At 39.1% G+C, this 18,382-nt stretch overlaps 1 protein-coding gene across 1 annotated transcript in view; it reads right to left on the bottom strand.

The window, feature by feature from the left end:
• LOC132116311 (obscurin-like) overlaps window positions 1–18,382 on the bottom strand; it is a 50,432-nt gene that overhangs the window by 27,276 nt on the left and 4,774 nt on the right. Inside the window, exons 7-36 of the mRNA XM_059525100.1 lie at window positions 17,354–17,522; window positions 16,433–16,708; window positions 15,678–15,953; window positions 15,269–15,544; window positions 14,867–15,142; window positions 13,601–13,876; window positions 13,140–13,415; window positions 12,784–13,059; window positions 10,725–10,991; window positions 10,330–10,599; window positions 9,960–10,226; window positions 9,553–9,819; window positions 9,107–9,219; window positions 8,861–9,014; window positions 8,600–8,761; window positions 8,183–8,287; window positions 7,790–8,056; window positions 7,070–7,339; window positions 6,607–6,873; window positions 6,153–6,419; window positions 5,803–6,069; window positions 5,394–5,663; window positions 5,036–5,305; window positions 4,654–4,920; window positions 3,367–3,633; window positions 2,910–3,176; window positions 2,301–2,561; window positions 1,761–2,027; window positions 1,036–1,110; window positions 670–750 (exon numbers count right to left, since the gene is read on the bottom strand). Of these exons, the coding sequence (XP_059381083.1) occupies window positions 670–750; window positions 1,036–1,110; window positions 1,761–2,027; window positions 2,301–2,561; window positions 2,910–3,176; window positions 3,367–3,633; window positions 4,654–4,920; window positions 5,036–5,305; window positions 5,394–5,663; window positions 5,803–6,069; window positions 6,153–6,419; window positions 6,607–6,873; window positions 7,070–7,339; window positions 7,790–8,056; window positions 8,183–8,287; window positions 8,600–8,761; window positions 8,861–9,014; window positions 9,107–9,219; window positions 9,553–9,819; window positions 9,960–10,226; window positions 10,330–10,599; window positions 10,725–10,991; window positions 12,784–13,059; window positions 13,140–13,415; window positions 13,601–13,876; window positions 14,867–15,142; window positions 15,269–15,544; window positions 15,678–15,953; window positions 16,433–16,708; window positions 17,354–17,522 (7,069 nt within the window). The remainder of the gene's footprint in view (window positions 1–669; window positions 751–1,035; window positions 1,111–1,760; window positions 2,028–2,300; window positions 2,562–2,909; window positions 3,177–3,366; window positions 3,634–4,653; window positions 4,921–5,035; window positions 5,306–5,393; window positions 5,664–5,802; window positions 6,070–6,152; window positions 6,420–6,606; window positions 6,874–7,069; window positions 7,340–7,789; window positions 8,057–8,182; window positions 8,288–8,599; window positions 8,762–8,860; window positions 9,015–9,106; window positions 9,220–9,552; window positions 9,820–9,959; window positions 10,227–10,329; window positions 10,600–10,724; window positions 10,992–12,783; window positions 13,060–13,139; window positions 13,416–13,600; window positions 13,877–14,866; window positions 15,143–15,268; window positions 15,545–15,677; window positions 15,954–16,432; window positions 16,709–17,353; window positions 17,523–18,382) is intronic.

Raw genomic sequence — 18,382 nt, 5'->3', positions numbered from 1 at the left:
TTAAAATGCCAACAGTCTAGACTTTTCTAAAAAATCAAAGCAAAAGGAGAGGACACAACTAATGTTCCTAAACCAGTTACTTTAACTAAACCGAAGTACACAAATAAAGATGAATATCATCTGAGGCAAGCTAAACTCTTCCCTATAACCATCATCCACTATAGCCTTCTTCACCTTTGTACACTGCACGTACAATGTGGGAGCAGGTAAAGTGGAAGGAGAAAAATGCATCAATAGCCATTGATTTTCAAGTGATAGAATATAAGTAAAACAAAAATAAAACAAAATTAGATTAGCAACATGTGCTTCACTTTTACTTATTCAATGACCGTTTAAAAAATAAATAAAAGATGAACTCCTATTTTGCTGAATTTTGTCTGGTAATAAAAGTACTGTAGAAGCAACAAAATTTTTTATAAACAATGCTTAGACCGAATATCCAAAGGATTTTTGATCACGGGTAAGAAATTTAAATGCTTGTCAACAAAATAAAGACACACCACAACAAAGAATGCTCAACGACACTATTGTAAATGCAAAAGCGAATGTGTGGCCACATGCTATTCCATTCAAAAGAATGCATTACTGAACATTTTGACTGGGATTCACTTTTCCATTCTCACATAAACGTGCTGCACGACAGGCAGGAAACAGACATCAGTTTCATACCACTGAGCTCTGCCTGTTTCTCTTTCTTCTGCTTCTGGAAGTCTGATTCAAGGGCAGCAGATGGACGGAGGAACTTTAGAGCTGTGACAAAAGACACATTCATGTAAACTGCAACCCTTGGCCAAAACTGTAAGGATCTTAGAACACAAATAGCAATGCCTGTGTCAGCCATGTTGGACAATAGTGGCAAATACAAAAAAAGCAGACATTCTTATTTTACAGAAGCATTCATGCATGATGACTAAATGAAAGCCCCCAAAGCCTGACTGATTTCTGACTGACAGATAGCACGGCCAACAAGAAGAATTCAAGCTGCTGACCAAGAAAACAAAGCACAGACAGACATTCTGAACATTTGCTCTGTACCATCGACTGATGCCTCCTGCTCAGTAGTCTGCTTTTGAATTCCTGGTTGGTATAAGGGTGTCTGTGCCTTCAGAACTGTGACAAAGAACATTTTGTAGATGGAATCGCAGACATTGCAATCTCAAAGAAGACCAAAGCTTCTAAAAGTGTCCAAAGCTTGGAACACATGCAAGTTCTGTATCAAGTAGTGTAATATGTGTTGAGTTACTCTGCTGAGAATTGAGACTCAAGTCAGACTAGTAAAATCTAAAACCCATATCGGTTCCAAATATGAAACCGTAACTAAACTGAAGAGGTTACAAGCTGGAAGAAACAAACAGACAGTGATGAAGAAGTTTAAGGCAACACCAAAACAGATGTCCTTCAGACTATGACATTACAGCACAGCAGGCAGAGCCACAGTAGGATAAAACAAATTATCTAAAAGTGATATTTATGCATATACAGAATTACTCAGTTCCCCATCAAAAAGTTCTTCAGTTATGGTTTTTAGCTTGGGAATGCAAGAGCTTAATTTTGTGCTAAACACTTGAAACGAACAATTACATATTGTTTATTACTGTAGGATATCTTTGGAAATTTAACATAAAAAATGCAACCAACACCAAACAAAGCAATAATATAACTTTGAAAATGGTTGTTTTTCAGAATAGTGCAGCTAGGGGAAGGAGGGAGGGAATTAATGGTTAGAAAAAAATTCCAGTAAGTATAAGAATGATTCATACCCTTGATCTTAACATGGGCTGTTGTTGCCTTGTCTCCACATACACATGTGTAGTCTCCTTCATCTTCAGGTTTGAAATCTGTGATCTTCAGCTCCACCTTTGAGGCAATTTGCCTGATTTCGTACTTTCCTCCAGACTGAATAACATGGCTTCCTTTTTTCCACTGCACAGGGACACCAGGTTTGGAAAGCTCGCAGGACAGAGTAGAACTACCTCCTTCATCACACTCCAGGTTTTGCAGCTCATGTGTGAAGACCACTGGTAGTGCTGAGGAACCATGAAAAGATGTTGGAACCATGTTACACAAATGTCTCAGGACAACATCAGAGAACTGGACTGAACAGAAGTCTTTCCAGTCTTCTTGTCTAGTTTTCTAGCTTTGAAGTCATTAAGGACATCAATCAAGATTTTTTTTTTTCATAAACAAAGCCATAAATAAAAACCCTGATCAACAATAACATCAGGTCACAATAGAGGACTGTTGTACAATATTTAATACCATACATTTAATCACAATTCAACAAAAGATGTCATTCCTACCATTGACGGTAATGGTAGATGAGGTTTTGCTAAACCCACAATCACAACTATAAACTCCAGCATCTTCAGGTTTGACATCGGGGATCTTCAGTTCAAAAACAGAACCAACTTGCTTTATGTGGTATTTCTCTCCAGAGTGGATCACTTGTGTTCCTTTCCTCCAAACCACAGGCACTCCTGGCTTGGAAAGCTCACACTGAAGAGTAACACTGTCCGCCTCTTGACACTCCTGGTTTTGTAGTTCTCTTTTGAAGATCAATGCTAGAAGCAATTGATGTTTCAACATGTTGTTAGTATATAATGCACTTTGCACAAAATGTAAATGCACACCATGACAAAACATTCAAAAACCTACCAAAGAAAACAAGAGACGTTATAAGACAGAACACTGACAGAAACTCCCAAAAACAGTGAACATCTTACAAGACAAGATGAGCAGATATTTGTATTAGTGAAGTTAATCTACTTAAAACCAAATAATGCTATAATATCTATGTTAAGTTCTCTTCAAGCGACTAACCAGTAAAGGTATAAATATACAGTCTTTGTACTGACAAAAGAGTGAACATGAGAAAAGAAGACATTTAACAGACCGAATTAATTTCATACCCTTGATTTTAATGTTTGCTGTAGTCTTTTTGTCCCCACACACACATGTGTATTGTCCAGCATCTTCAGGTCTGAGGTCATTAATCTTCATCTCAACTGTAGTCCCATCTTGCATGATGAGGTACTTTTCCCCAGATTGCAGCACCTGCGTTCCTTTCTTCCAAACAACAGGAACTCCACGCTTTGAGAGTTCACAGTGAAGAGAAACACTGTCTCCTTCGTCACACTCTTGGCTTTCTAGCTCACGTTTGAAGACCACTGGTAATGCTGAAGAGCAATTATGTGATGACATAAATTAAAGGTGTATAAAAATTAGTACAGTTTCTTGATTACACATGCATTGGCATTTTAGTGTATCACTTGATCTTGGTGCTAAAATAAACTGAATTAAAGTAAGCAAAAAAAAAGCAAAAATCAATAAATGGATGCATGTATATTAATAAGCTTTTATCCATACCACTGACAACAACATTGGCTGTTGTTTTTTCATTTCCACAATAACAGGAATATTCTCCACTGTCCTCTGGCACCAAGTCTGAAATCTGTAGCTCGCACATGGTGTCCCTCTGCATTATCTGATATCTTCCCCCATTTTTCAGACTTTCAGTTCCCTTCTTCCATTGCACTTGGCTTCCGGGTTTTGAGAGCTCACAGGAAAGTAAGACTTTCCCACCGTCAGTAACTTGCTGGTTCTTCATCTGACCCTTAAACCTAGCAGGTACCACTGGAGAATGAACAAGCATCATATAATTAAAATTCTTCTTCATAGTTTTAGCATCCAAAAGACAGGATGGAAGATCTCTGGGATGAGATGATGAAGGTACGATATGGAAGCTAGGATAAGCCAACGTTTGTGTTATTTTGCGACATAATGTGATTAAGTTTGTAATGTATAATATCTTAACATCATTATTGATCATCAAAATTTTCTGTATCCATGAAAAAAAAAACGTTCCAACACATCCATTTCACCAGGACTACATGAATAGATATATTACACATAGTTCAGACAAGACTGAATCTCACAAACCAAGACAAACACAAAAATGCAAGTGCCATTTCTAAAATTTAAAAACTTGACAGACTGCTGAAAGGCATCTACTGAAATTACACAATAGCTTCTTTATAAAAACTGATCTTTCCAGTAAAACCTAAATTATATTTCAGATAACTACTGTAAGACAAGAAAGCTAATGGTACAAAGAATGCACCCAAATAAAGTAATTAAATGTTCAGTCATGTCAGTTGTTTAACTAAGAACTAAGAAGTAAATAACCCCAGCATGTATGGAAATAGAAGACTATTTAACCATGTTTTCACCAAACTGACTTGCTAGAAATCTAAATGACAAGTACAATAAAAGTACAATATAAAAGTACCAGTTGTATGAGCTGAGGTGATCATCTGCTGACACAGAAATGCATGAGACTATCACTGAAATGCCTGGATGTAACATTGCCACAAAGGAACCCAAAAGTAAAATTTCAAATGCAGAAATACAACACATATGTTGAAATAATTTTAAAAATTGTACTCACCAGAAATACTTTCAAAGAACACAGAGACAATAAAATACTGTACATAAAAGCTTTAAGCATAAAAAACACTATTTAAGAATATATTCTAAGATTCTCCAGTTTCAAGTAATTATTTTCTATCTAAGGTTAATACATTGCTATAAACACCCAGAAAGAGAGATTTCTGTGTTAAGCGGATTGCTTTTCGGTGAAAGCCAGGTTCTTACCTTTCACTGTCAGTTTCGCTGAACTCTTCGTAGAGCCAATGTCACAGCTGTATACCTCGCTGTCACTCTTCTCCAGATCCTTCACTTTAAGGATGAGGACAGTTCCCTTTTGCATAAGCTCATACCTTCCTCCAGTCCTGATCTCCTTTGTTCCTTTCAGCCAGGTGACTTTAGAGGCAGGTTGGGCTGTCTCACATTCAAAGGAGACAGCACTCTTCTCTTCAGCAGTGGCATCCTTTAGCTCATGAATGAATTTGTTGGCTAGTTCTACAGAGGGGATGAAGTCCTAAAGTAAATATACCTCCTGTTTAAAGGATTTCCCTTTTTGTATATTTAAAGGAAGGATGACAGAATCGAAAATCATAAATGTTAAAATCCTTGCCTTTGATCTCCAGCTTAGCCTTGGAGGTTGGACCACCGGTGACCTCACAGCTGTATTCTCCAGAATCTTTTTCAGTGACGTTGCGGATTGTCAGCTTTACGAGCATCTGCTCCTGACTGATTTCATATTTCTGGCTTTTTCTAATAGACTTGCCATCCTTTGACCACTTCACTTCCAGTCCAGATTGAGAAAGCTCACAGGAGAATGTGGCATCTTCACCAATTTTGGCACTGACACCTTGAAGCTCTTTTGATATGGTAGGAGCTTCACCTGGCTCCCAAAAATAAGAAACACCTTGATTAAGCAAAACCGTATTTGTGTAAAACCTATAAGTCAGTTCATTGTATGCCCTGCTTACCCTCAACAGTAAGTGTTGCCTTTGAGCTCAAATCCTTAAGAGTGAAGACCACCTCACCAGAATCAAAAGCTGAGACAGCTTTGATTGTTAAGGTATACTTGCGCCCTTTGCTGCTTATCTGGAAACGGCCTCCATCAGTGACAGGTTGGCCTTTTACGCTCCAGGTGCACATCTCTGAACTTTCTCGGGACAAGATACACTCAAATGTGCAGTTTTCACCTGCTTTGGCCTCTACAGATTTAACACGCTTGGTGATCCCAATGTGGATATCTGGGGTCAACAGCAAAGACATTATAAAAAAAACAACAACTTTATCTTTTTTCATAAAAACATACAGGATAAAACTACACCAAAATGACACTACAGTGTAACTGTAGCACAACAGTACTACATAAGTTCACTGTCATACCTCTAACAGTGACCTTGGACTTGGAGAGGTCTGTGACAAGATCGCAGCTGTACTCCCCGGCGTCAGTTTGTGTGACATCATGGATAGTAAGTCCCAAGGTCTTACCATCATGGAGGAGCTCATACTTTTCCCCTGTTGACAGGACTGTTCCATCTTTGCGCCACACAGGGGCCACTCTGGGCTTTGAGGCTTCACACTTAAGGGTAACTGTACCCTTCTCCTCTGCAACTACATCATCCAGCAACTTCAAGAAGATGGCTTTCTTCTCTGGAAGTCAATAAATAAAAAAGTGCATTATGCCAAAACCAGGTCAAAAAAGTATTTATTTAGACATCATGATAGAACCCCACCTTTGACCTTTAGGCAGACTGTTTCTTTCACATCCCTGATGCTGAATGAGACCTTCCCACCATCCTCAGGTGCTAGGTTCTTGAGGGTGAGCGTATGGGTCTTATCCACATGGGTGATGGCATTGACCTCATTGTTGAAGAGCAGCTTGTCATTGAGACTCCACTGGACCTCTTCATCAGCATAGTTAACCTCACAGGTGAACACCACATCACCATCTTCATCAACTTCCACGTCTGTCAGATGTTTGGTGATCTGGATTTTACGCACTATGTTTGTCAGAAAAATAAACATCAAAAGCATGATCAAAGTGGCATTTATTTTACCAACAGCACATATGTGCTTGAAATAGTCAAAGCAAAGCTCTAACAAGCAACCCCAACCCTGACAGGCTGGATGTATTAAGGGAATGCAATTTGAAACAGCATGCTTCAAATGCCTTGTTTGTGACATTACCTTCTACTTTGAGAACAGCTTTGGTCTCACAGACCCCGACCTGACAGCGATACTCTCCAGAGTCCTCTGCACTCAAAGCTTGTATGATCAGCTGCACACTGGCATCCTTTTGCTTCATGCTGTATTTGCTGGAAGCTTCCAAAGCAGTTTGACCCTTAAACCACCGTACTTCTTTGGGTGTGGCAGAGAACTTGCAACATAGTGTGGTGGAAGTCTTCTCCTTGGCTGACACATCTTTAAGAGGCTCCAGGACTTCAATGGGACGCTCTGTGGAGTGAAATGAACAGTGATTTTGAAAACAAACAGAAAAGTGCACAAAACTACAACAACCAACATTGCATTTCATCTGTAGTTGAAATTTTATCGTGCATCATCAAAAACTATTCAATTAGAATTATTAGATACAGATTCGATTTCTTTTGGAGTGGCTTTTTGCAAATCTCGGATAAACCAAGTGTCTAACCTTTCACTTTGAGCTCAGCTGTTGATTTGCTCTTTCCGGCAGTGAACTGTACTGGGCCTGACATGGAGGCCTTGGTTTTCTTAAAAGTGAGTCGGTGCATGGTTCCCTCTTTTTCCATCTCTATATCTGCACACTCCTTCAGCTGTTCCCCATTTAGCATCCATTTCACTGGCTTGACTGTCTCCACGCTGACTTCCACCTCAAAGTGGGCAGCAAACGGCTCGGTCACTTCCACAGAACTCAGATGCCGTACTACGCTGATAGCCTGCTCTGAAGGTTGTAAAGAGACAGTGTAGTGCTGTGTCAAGAATTTGCTATATCAAAAATGTTTAAGTAGTACAACTCTCTAAAACACTTAAGAAAACATACTAACGAAACTGCATGGAAATAAAACAAAATGAATGGAAAGTAAATTCACACAGCAGGACTTTATACTGAAAGCAAGCATACATTTGTCCATTTGAAAGGGGAAATTAATGAGATAAGATTTTTAAATATGGTATACAAAGCTCATTCTTGTCTGTTGCAGATCAATCAAAAACTGTTCTACAAGCCGTTATCAAATAATTAAAAACATGCAGTCATGTTTTCTACACCCTTTTTACAGTCAATTCTGAAACGTGTTTTAGTTTGTAATGAATGGCAGTGCTTTATGAATTCTGATGTGATTCTGCTAAAATTGTTTTTTATTCTTTAAATCACAATGGAAATGGTTTTTACCTTCTACTAGTAGCTGACATGAAGTCTTATCATCAATGGCGTCACACACATATGTATCCTCATCATCAGAGTCCACGTCGATGATGGTGAGCTTCCTGTAGATGTCCTCACAGGTGATCTCATGCTTCTTGCTGGGTTTGATCTCTGACTTGTTCTTGTACCATGTGACTTTAGCGTTGGCCCGTGAAACTTGACATTCTAAGTATGCGCGGTGTTTGTACATGGCGATTTTGTCTCTCAGTTTCTTCACAAATCTGACAGGCAGTTCTGTAATGATTATAAGGGAGCTTAGGGGATCTACAGATTAGTTAGACAATCTTAGACAAGCTACAGGTCATTAGTCTTAACACTAAATGCAATATGCATGCAGATATGACAGACATGACAACGAACCTTTAACCTTCAGTTTGGCGACTGAAGAGGCCTTCTCAGCTGTGAACTTTATTTCACCTGCATCCTCAGCCTTTACAGATTTGAAGAGTAGAACGTATGTTCTTCCTAAGACAAAGAACTTTAAATAAGTTTAACCACTTCAGCTGTTATTTTGATTTTTTGAGAATTAGGCATATGCAATATTGGACCCACCGGTGGGTCCCCAGAGTTGATGTGGTTAAGAACCATTAATCTGTCCCTCTTGGAGCTGCTTTTTTTGCTTTTTGTGAACAGCAAATATAAAAGGAACTGATTGTATTGTAATTTAAACTATGTACTGCCATACTGGGTTGCATGTTCCTCAATCTACAAGCATTTCCACTAGCACACCTAAGCTCTCAAGAAGAAAGCAATCAAAGTCAATTTTGTTCAACTCACCCTCCTGTCTTATCTTTATGTTGTCTCCTGCTTTCAGTTTGGCATCTCCTTTGTGCCACTGAGCCTCGACCTCATCGTGAGAGACCTCACAATCAAATGTTGCACTCTCCTTCTCTGTCACCTCCACGTCCTGCAGCGGCTTGACTATTTTAATATCTCTGGCTGCAAGAATTCAATTACAAACATTTTTTCAAGTGACACTACAAAATGCTTGAGTTCAGCAGTGATTAAATGTCACACTCAGAAGTCGTTCATCTTTACCATGAACAGTGAACTTTGCCGTAGTATTGTCATCTGTTGTTCTACATATATACTGGCCCTGGTCTTCATATGCACACTTATGGATGATCAGGGTGCGCTTGTTGGCCTGGGAATGGATGCCAAATTTCTTTCCTGGCTTCAATTCCTCATCATCCTGATGGGGAATTAATTACACAGTTCCATCAACATTTTTAAGTTTTTCTTTTCACAATTTATTTTTAACAATTCTAAATCAAATACTAATACCTTAAACCACTTGACATCAGCATTTGTTCTTGACACCTCACATTCAAAGGTGACTTTCTCCTTTTCAGGAGAACTGATATCCCGTAGAGGTTTGAGGATCTTTGCAGCAGGTTCTGCACAAACAATTGCAATAATTAGGGTTATAATTGTTATATATGGATTTTAACATTGGTGGTAATGTTATGGGTCTCCTCATTAGTTTAGACAAACCTTATTAAACTTGCAATAAGTGTAAATGGGATATATTGTGGACATTTATTTAGTTTGTCTGGTTGAATAAACTTAAACATGTTTGTTATACAGCTTTGTACAAGTTTGTACAGTACAAGCTTTGTACTGAAAGTGTCCAGTACTTGAAAACACACTTTTTATGATCTTATGCTAAACAGCTTACTGAATCTTGCCATTCAGGCTTAGACTTAAAGACCTGCAATATACACACTCACCTGTAACAATTAGTTTGCCAGAGGTATAGACATCCTCAGCTTGGAAAGTAATAGTTCCACCATCACTTATCTTCAGCTGGGACATAGTCAAGCAGTGCTTGTTGCCCTGTGCTGTAATGATGATATTTGGTCCTGCCTTTAGTTTCTTTGCATCTTTGCTCCAGGAACCTTCTACATCAGCCTTGCTGAGCTCCACCTCCATAGTGATGGTCTCTTTTTCTTGCACTTTCATATCTTTTAGGCCTTTTACTATTTGAATCTTTTTAACTAAATGGTAGAAAAAGAAACATTGGAAATCCACAGATGAAATACTTTTATTTGATAATTTCCTGTGTTTTTTAAATCATAAAATATTATGATCGAAAGAGTAACTCTGTAAAAAAGTAACATAATGAAGGAATCCATACTCTCTACTGTCAGTTTGGCCTGGGTCTTGTCATCTAGGGTTTCACATGAGTAATATCCTCTGTCAGCATACACCACACTCTTGAGGACCAGAGCCTGCTTGGCACCATCCACAGACATCTCTATATTTTCTCCTTGCTGTAGTATCACACCATTCTTCATCCACTTCACATCTTTTGAGGGTTTACTCAGCTCCACTTCCAAATGAACTGTGTCCTGCTCAGTAACAGTCATATCTGCAAGCTTCTTCTTGAAGGTGACAGGAAGTTCTGCAAAATACAGATAAATTTGTATTGAGAAACAGGTAGTCTGTGTACTTCCTGGCGATATGTTGCATTACGATTAAGAATAGTATCTGTCACTTATCCTTACGTTGTACTTGGAGTGTGGCTTTGCACAGTTTCCCCTCGGCATCGATACTGATCTCTCCTGCATCCTCCTGAGTGACAGCTGTGATGATGAGGGAATGGCTGCTTCCCCCATGAGCGATCTTAAATTTGGGACTAGCTGTAATAGGAATGTCATTACGCAGCCATCTGACACTTACATCGGCTGGTGTGATGGAGCATTTAAAGATGGCATCTTTGCCTTCATTTGCAACAACATTGTTCAGCTTGGTAGTGAACCTCACCAGACGTGGGGCTGTGGGAAATTAGATTGAAAAGCTGAGAGAAATGATAATGATGGACATCTATCACTTAAAACAAGCTTAATAAGTTGTGTTGGTTCATTTTGATGAGAATCGATTAGAAACTAATTGTTCATACCTTTAGTAGTGACTTTGGAGGAGGTCTTGTCATCTTTGCATTCACAGCTGTACTCCCCTTCGTCCTCCTGTGCCACAGCGGACACAGTCAAGATGCAGTTGGTGCCATCGGTGTGGATACTGAATCTACCACCTGATTTGATTTCTTTGCCATTATGCTTCCAGAGCACACTACTCGTGGCTTTGTTGAGACTGCAGGAAAGTGTCACTGTGCTTTCCAGTACTGCAGACACTGGCTGCAATGGCACCACAAACTTTAAAGGTGCATCTGCAGGGCACAGATGAGGGAAAAATGAAATTTTGTCTGCGATCAGTTAGAATTATTATTTCAGTAAGTGCAATTATATAATACAAAACTCCAGATGTATGAGTATTAAAAGGTTAGTTCAATGAAAATTATGTCATTAATGACTCACCCTCATGTCGTTCCAAACCCGTAAGACCTCCGTTCATCTTGGGAACACAGTTTAAGATATTTTAGATTTAGTCCGAGAGCTTTCTGTCCCTCCATTGAAAACGTATTCAGGTTCAGTTAGAATTTTTTGAAGCATCTAAAATACATTTTGGTCCAAAAATAGCAAAAACTATGACTTTATTCAGCACTTTCTTCTCTTCCGGGTCTGTTGTGAGAGAGTTCAAAACAAAGCAGTTTGTGATATCCGGTTCGCGAACGAATCATTCGATGTAACCGGATCTTTTTGAACCAGTTCACCAAATCGAACTGAATCGGTTGAAACAGTTTGCGTGTCCAATACGCATTAGTCCACAAATGACTTAAGCTGTTAACTTAGCTAAGTGGCTGACACTCCCTCCTAGTTAAAACAAACCAATATCCTGGAGTAATTAATGTGCTCAAACAGTACACTGACTGAACTGCTGAGAAAAGAGAACTGAAGATGAACACAGAGCCGAGCCAGATAACGAACGAAAGATTGACTCGTTCTCGAGTCAAGAACCGTTTCTGTCGGACGCGTCCGATTCAAGAACCGAGGAGCTGATGATACTGCGCATGTGTGATTCAGTGTGAAGCAGACTGACACAGAGAGCGCATCTGAACCGAACTGCTTCTTTTGGTGATTGATTCTGAACTTATTCTGTGCTAATGTTATGAGCACGGGTAAACCGAAGGCTTGAATCAAGGGCAATCATCGCCAATGACGTCATTATGTTGAGCGTAATAGAAGAGCCATTTTCTTCAACCGTTTTATTGAATCGAACTGTCCAAAAGAACCGGTTCGCAGAAAAGAACCGAACTTCCCATCACTTCTGGTGATCCGAAAACCGACAGAAACGGTTCTTGACTCGAGAACGAGTCAATCTTTCGTTCGTTATCTGGCTCGGCTCTGTGTTCATCTTCAGTTCTCTCTTCTCAGCAGTTCAGTCAGTGTACTGTTTGAGTAAATGAATTACTCTGGGATATTGGTTTGTTTTAACTAGGAGGGAGTGTCAGCCACATTAAAAAAGTTAACAGCTTAAGTTATTTGTGGATTAATGCGTATTGGAGACGCAAACTGTTTCAAACGATTCAGTTCAATTTGGTGAACTGGTTCAAAAAGATCCGGTTACATCGAATGATGATCGTTCGCGAACCGGATATCACTACACTGCAGTGAACGCGCTCACAACAGACCCGGAAGAGAAGACAATGCTGAATAAAGTCGTAGTTTTTGCTATTTTTGGACCAAAATGTATTTTAGATGCTTAAAAAAATTCTAACCGACCCTCTGATGTCACATGGACTGCTTTGATGATGTTTTTATTACCTTTCTGGACATGGACAGTATACCGTACACACAGTTTTCAATGGAGGGACAGAAAGCTCTTAGGTCTTAGGGGTTTGGAACGACATGAGGGCGAGTCATTAATGACATAATTTTCAACATGACAGCATTTTTGGGTGAACTATCCCTTTAATTGAATTGAATTAAAAAAAACAATATGCAATAAAAAATTAACTGCCATTAAACTCTTCTAAATTTCTCAAATTTTCCTTGGGAAATTATCAACATCTTAAACCATTTGTACGTTTTCTTACTTTGAAGTTGCAAATTAGCTTTTACCTTTGACCTGAACCTTGAACTCAACCTTGTCATCAGCCGTCTGACAAAAGTAGGTGCCGCTGTCTTTAGATTCAGAGGACTTAACGATGAGGACACGTGAGCAACCTTCCTGTTTCATCTCATACTTTGATCCGTCTTTCAGTTCTATTCCATCCCTGAACCACTTAACACTACAATTCTCTGACATCACCTCGGTTTTTAACACAACCTTTTCTGTTGACTCAACCATCACAGTTTCTTTTGTTAGGGATGTCTTCTGGAATTTGGTAGAAACATCTGAGGGAAAAAAAATAATCACTTAATTGTGACCATGTTATGGAGGAAGACACGTCCACTAATGTGCAAGAAAATTTTACCTTCCACCTGAATCTTAAAAAGAAGTTTCTCATTCCCAACTTCACAGGTATATTCTCCAGCATCCTTCTTCTCCACGTTCTCCAGCACGAGCTGACGGCTCTTGCCCTTTGACTCCATGTGGACAGTCTTACTGGAGCTCAACTGCTTGCCATCCTTGAACCATTTCACCTCAGTCTTCAGGTCAGAAACTTCACAGCTCAGTGTGGCTTTGTGGGAGGCTGAAACCTTCACTTCCTTCTGATAATAGTCTTTGTTGGTGAAGGCAGCTTTGAGCTCTAATAAGAAGAGAGTTTACTTAATTCAAAGAGTTTGCCTATTTACAGAGAAAATCAACAGTAGGGTGGCAATTACATTGAATATGACGAGACAATAAATATTTTCATAGCAGCTTTTAAATAACCAAAAGAAGACTGTTAAAATGCACAGAACCAAAATGAACAGTCCAAAATGGTTTCCATACCTGTAACCTGAATCTTAAATGGCAGCTTTTCATTTCCAACTTCACAGGTATATTCTCCAGCATCCTTTTTCTCCACATTCTCAAGCAGCAGCTGACGTATCTTGCCCTTTGACTCCATGTGGACAGTCTTACTGGAGCTCAACTGCTTGCCATCCTTGAACCATTTCACCTCAGTCTTGGAGTCAGAAACCTCACAGCTCAGTGTGGCCTTTTGGGAAGCAGCTACTTTGACTTCCTTCTGATAGGTGTCCTTGTTGGTGAAGGCAGCTTGAATATCTAGTTGGGCAGGCATATTGCAACATGGATCCAGTATTAGAAAACAGTATTCTTTGAGTAAATATTTTATTTTAAGTTATAGACATCAAATACTGCAAAGACTGAATGGTTGAGAAATCCAGAAGAAATCAAAAATCATAGAATGGATATTAAGCAAATAAATCCAAATCTTACTGCAGACTATTACTTTTCAGTAGCATCGAAATTAGCAAGAATTGCTTTTTAATTTTGAAATTACTTCTTGATAAGAAAAAATATGTGTCACTACATCTACAAACACAAATTAATTGTATCTTACTCAATGGTCTCTTTTATCAAGGACAAACTCTTTTGTCAAGCTTCACTGATTGATTGTAATTTGGATTTATTTCATAAGGAAGAAAAACTAAAATAGAAATCTACAGCCAAAAGACAAACAAAATGACATTCCCATACCTGTCACCTGAATTTTAAAGGCAAGTTTCTCATTTCCAGCTTCACAGGTGTACTCTCCAGCATCTTTCTTCTCCACATTTTCCAGCACCAGCTGGCGGCTCTTGCCCTTTGACTCCATAAAGACAGTCTTACTGGAGCTTAATTGCTTGCCATCCTTGAACCATTTTACCTCGGTCTTGGGGTCAGAAACCTCACAGCTCAGTTTGGCCTTTTGGGAAGCAGCTACTTTGACTTCCATCTGATAGGAGTCTTTGTTGGTGAAGGCAGCTTGAATGTCTGGTTGGGCAATGGGCAATATGAGAAAACAGTATGCTTTGAGTAAATATATATTACTCAAGATTCTATACAACATACAGCAAAAACTAGTTAGGAATGCTAAATAAATTGCAAATGAATCCACAAAAAAGCTAATTTCATTGCAGACTGTAACTTGTTATTGGTTCTGTACCACTGAATTGGCAACAAATTATTCTTGAAGACACTAATAAAATCTTCTGAGGCAAAGCATATATAAAACTCTTTTAATCAACCCAACAAACAAAAACAAGGACATACCTGTCACTTCAATTTTAAAGGCAAGCTTTTCATTTCCAGCTTCACAGGTATATTCTCCAGCATCCTTCTTCTCCACGTTCTCCAGCACAAGCTGGCGGCTCTTGCCCTTTGACTCCATGTGGACAGTCTTACTGGAGCTCAACTGCTTGCCATCCTTGAACCATTTCACCTCAGTCTTCAGGTCAGAAACTACACAGCTCAGCGTGGCTTTCTGGGAGGCTGAAACCTTCACTTCCTTCTGATAGGTGTCCTTGTTGGAAAAGGCAGCTTGAATGTCTGGGGCAGAAGTAAAGATTTAGGAATACAGTATCAGAAACTGCATTTAGTTTTATGTAAACTGCACTTTTCTTATTTTTGACTGAGTCACTGGAACCCTAAAAAACACTGGCATGGTATTCTTACCTTCCACACAAATCTTAAAGACAAGCTTTTCATTTCCAGCTTCACAGGTATATTCTCCAGCATCCTTCTTTTGAATGTTCTCCAGCAGCAGCTGACGGCTTTTGCCTTTTGACTCCATGTGGACAGTCTTACTGGAGCTGAACTGCTTACCATCCTTGAACCATTTCACCTCAGTCTTGAGGTCAGAAACCTCACAGCTCAGCGTGGCTTTTTGGGAAGCAGCTACTTTGACTTCCTTCTGATAGGAGTCTTTGTTGGAGAAGGCGGTTTGTATGTCTGAGGCAGAAGCAAAGATTTAGGAATACGGTATCAGAAACTGAATTTAGTTTTATATAAACATTGGTTCAGTCATGGTTTATTGAGTCACTAGAACCTTAAAAAAGCCAAAATGCTGGCATGTTGTTCTTACCTTCCACCCGAATCTTAAAGACCAGGTTTTCATTTCCAGCTTCACAGGTATATTCTCCACCATCCTCCTTCTCCACATTATCCAGCACGAGCTGACAGCTCTTGCCCTTCGACTCCATGTGGACAGTCTTACTAGAAATCAACTGCTTGCCATCCTTGAACCATTTCACTTCAGTTTTGGCATCAGAAACTTCACAGCTCAGTGTGGCCTTTTGGGAGGTTGAAACCTTCACCTCCTTCTGATAAGAGTCTTTGTTGGAGAAAGCAGCACGAGTTTCTAAAAAGGACATTCATTGTTTAGTAAAACATCAAAAAGCGTACAGTTCAGGACTTCAAAAAGACCTCAAAATGGAGAAAAACACATTGGCTTAATAATACGTACATTTCGTGCAAATTTCAGTAACATCTAAGTGATTGTTTCCCAGAGGCTAAGCTACAATTATTTGCTTTCAAGTTTACCTTTTATATCTATAATACTTTAGGTACTCTGAAAAGAGCTGTACCTTCAAAGAACCATTACTGTCCTCAGTAAGATCTGACATTGGCATACAAAATGACATGCTAAACTTTAATATAACTTATACAAGGCTAGTATAACTTTTAATTTCACTTATTAAATAATTTATTAGTTGTAGAAGCATTTAGCTTCACTGTTCAAAAAACCATAAAGTTATGACATTAATTAGGTATTGTGGCATATTTGATTAATCCTGCTCATTTAAATTTTTAGTTTCAGACTAATTAGCACAGTCTTGCCTTTTATCTTGACCAGGAATGTCATTTTGTCCTCTGCCGTCTCACATGAGTAGTGTCCTTCATCGCTCTGCTTGGCACCCCTGATGACCAGCTTCCTTTGTGTCCCTTGGGATATAAAAGTTGTCCTCTTGTCCTCCATTATTTCTGTCTGCTCTTTCTTCCACACAACAGCAGTTCCAGGAGATGCAACCTCACAGCTCAACACCACGTCACCCACCAGAGCATCACTCTCTTGGGGCTGAGCCCTCGGCTTGTTAACAAACTTGGCTGGTTCTTCTGTCAGGGGAAATTGAAGGATTAGATGCCACATCTCTTATTTCAACATCATTAGGTATAGAAGTACATTATAAAACACACATTAAACATGGCATAAGAAAGATAATGACATCCACTGTCCATTTGTATATAATTTGATAGTGAAAAATGCCAAACTCTCCTGATTTACATGTATTTAAGACAGGAACTGACAGTCTAACAGATCTTTTAATGATGTGTACATATTAAAGATACTCATCACATCCCAAAGTATACTGAATTTGATACCTGAAAGTGCATGAGTTCTAAGCAGATCTGTTACCTGACAAACACACCAACACTTCCTGTTGAGCAGCCAAAGCCCAGCTGCTCCTAGATGTCAACACTGACTGCTTACACCATTTATCCACTCTGAACTTTCTGTACATTCTGTGTTGGGCTATGAAGCTCTTACTACTCAACACTGATTTTAATTGCAAATAGAAGGGACCACTGTGTATTTCTCTTCTATAATTTGACAGGATAAACTCTTCACTATAAATACAATTTAAAGTTGTTCCACTTTCATGTATGTAAATATAATTTATTCTACTTTAGGCTTGAAATATAAATAATGGATATAAACCATAAGATAACTGAAATGGGTTAGGAAGCGGCTTGTTTCACCTTTAAGGGCAAGCTGGACAGACATTTTATCGCCATCACACATGCATTCATAGATGCCCATGTCCTCACGGTCAACGTTGTGGACTGTCAGTGTGCGTTTACGCTCCACACTTGTGGCTTCATATTTTTTACCCATCCTCAGCTCCTTCCCATTCTTCATCCAGACAACCTAAAGCACAAACAGTACCTGCAGTTAACGTTAAAAACCCCCACATCCCATCATGTCCACACATTTAAAGTCCCTGTAGAGGCAATATTTAATGTGTTCTGAGCTTGATACACCAAAGAAAAATGTATTATTAACCACACAATTTGAATAATGAAAAATTCCACCAAATAAGTGATCAAAATCTTGAAAAATGGGCGGTATCCTTTGCTCTCATTTTTTTTACCCAAATGCTGGGTTGAGCCTTTCGGGGAATTTTTTGGGGTTATTTTTTCTGTGTTTGGGTAGTTTTTGTGTTACCCAGCTCCTGGGTCAAATGTAACAACCCAGTGTTTGGGTAGTTTTTGTATTACTCAGATCCTGGGCCAGACTTAACCCAGCAGTTGAGTTATTTATCGCGGGGATTTGCTCCTCTTCTGGAGAGAGCAGTTCTTAGCGCTATCGAATTGACGCATTTGTCGGTAAAATACAGGTTTGTATTCATTGTATTTTATCTATAAAATCATTACTGTGTTGAATATCATTCAATTATATGCAGAGCAACATACACGCGAGCGGTATGAATAACCTTTAACGAGTGTAGCGGTCTTCGAGTGATGGAAAAGCCTGATGCTTTGCATAAAATAAACTATTTTATTCATAAAGATACAGAAAACAAATATTCCCTCAGAGCTGTTTACTGTTTGTTTTTGGGCAGGTTATAAAGGCAATCGCAGTATATTTCGGCTATGAATGAAACGCAGGGGGGCGGTCAGAGTGTAGGGGCGTCTAATGTGAAATATCGCTGTTGCTATATCCTGAATGGATGCTCCTAGTGTGTTACTATAACGGTACTGACAACTTGCGATTGAGCGGGTGAACTG

This window comes from Carassius carassius, chromosome 35 (assembly GCF_963082965.1).
Source record: "Carassius carassius chromosome 35, fCarCar2.1, whole genome shotgun sequence".
NCBI lineage: Eukaryota > Metazoa > Chordata > Actinopteri > Cypriniformes > Cyprinidae > Carassius > Carassius carassius.
Note: the sequence above shows the minus strand (reverse complement) of the source record. Positions and strands in the feature narration are given on the sequence as shown.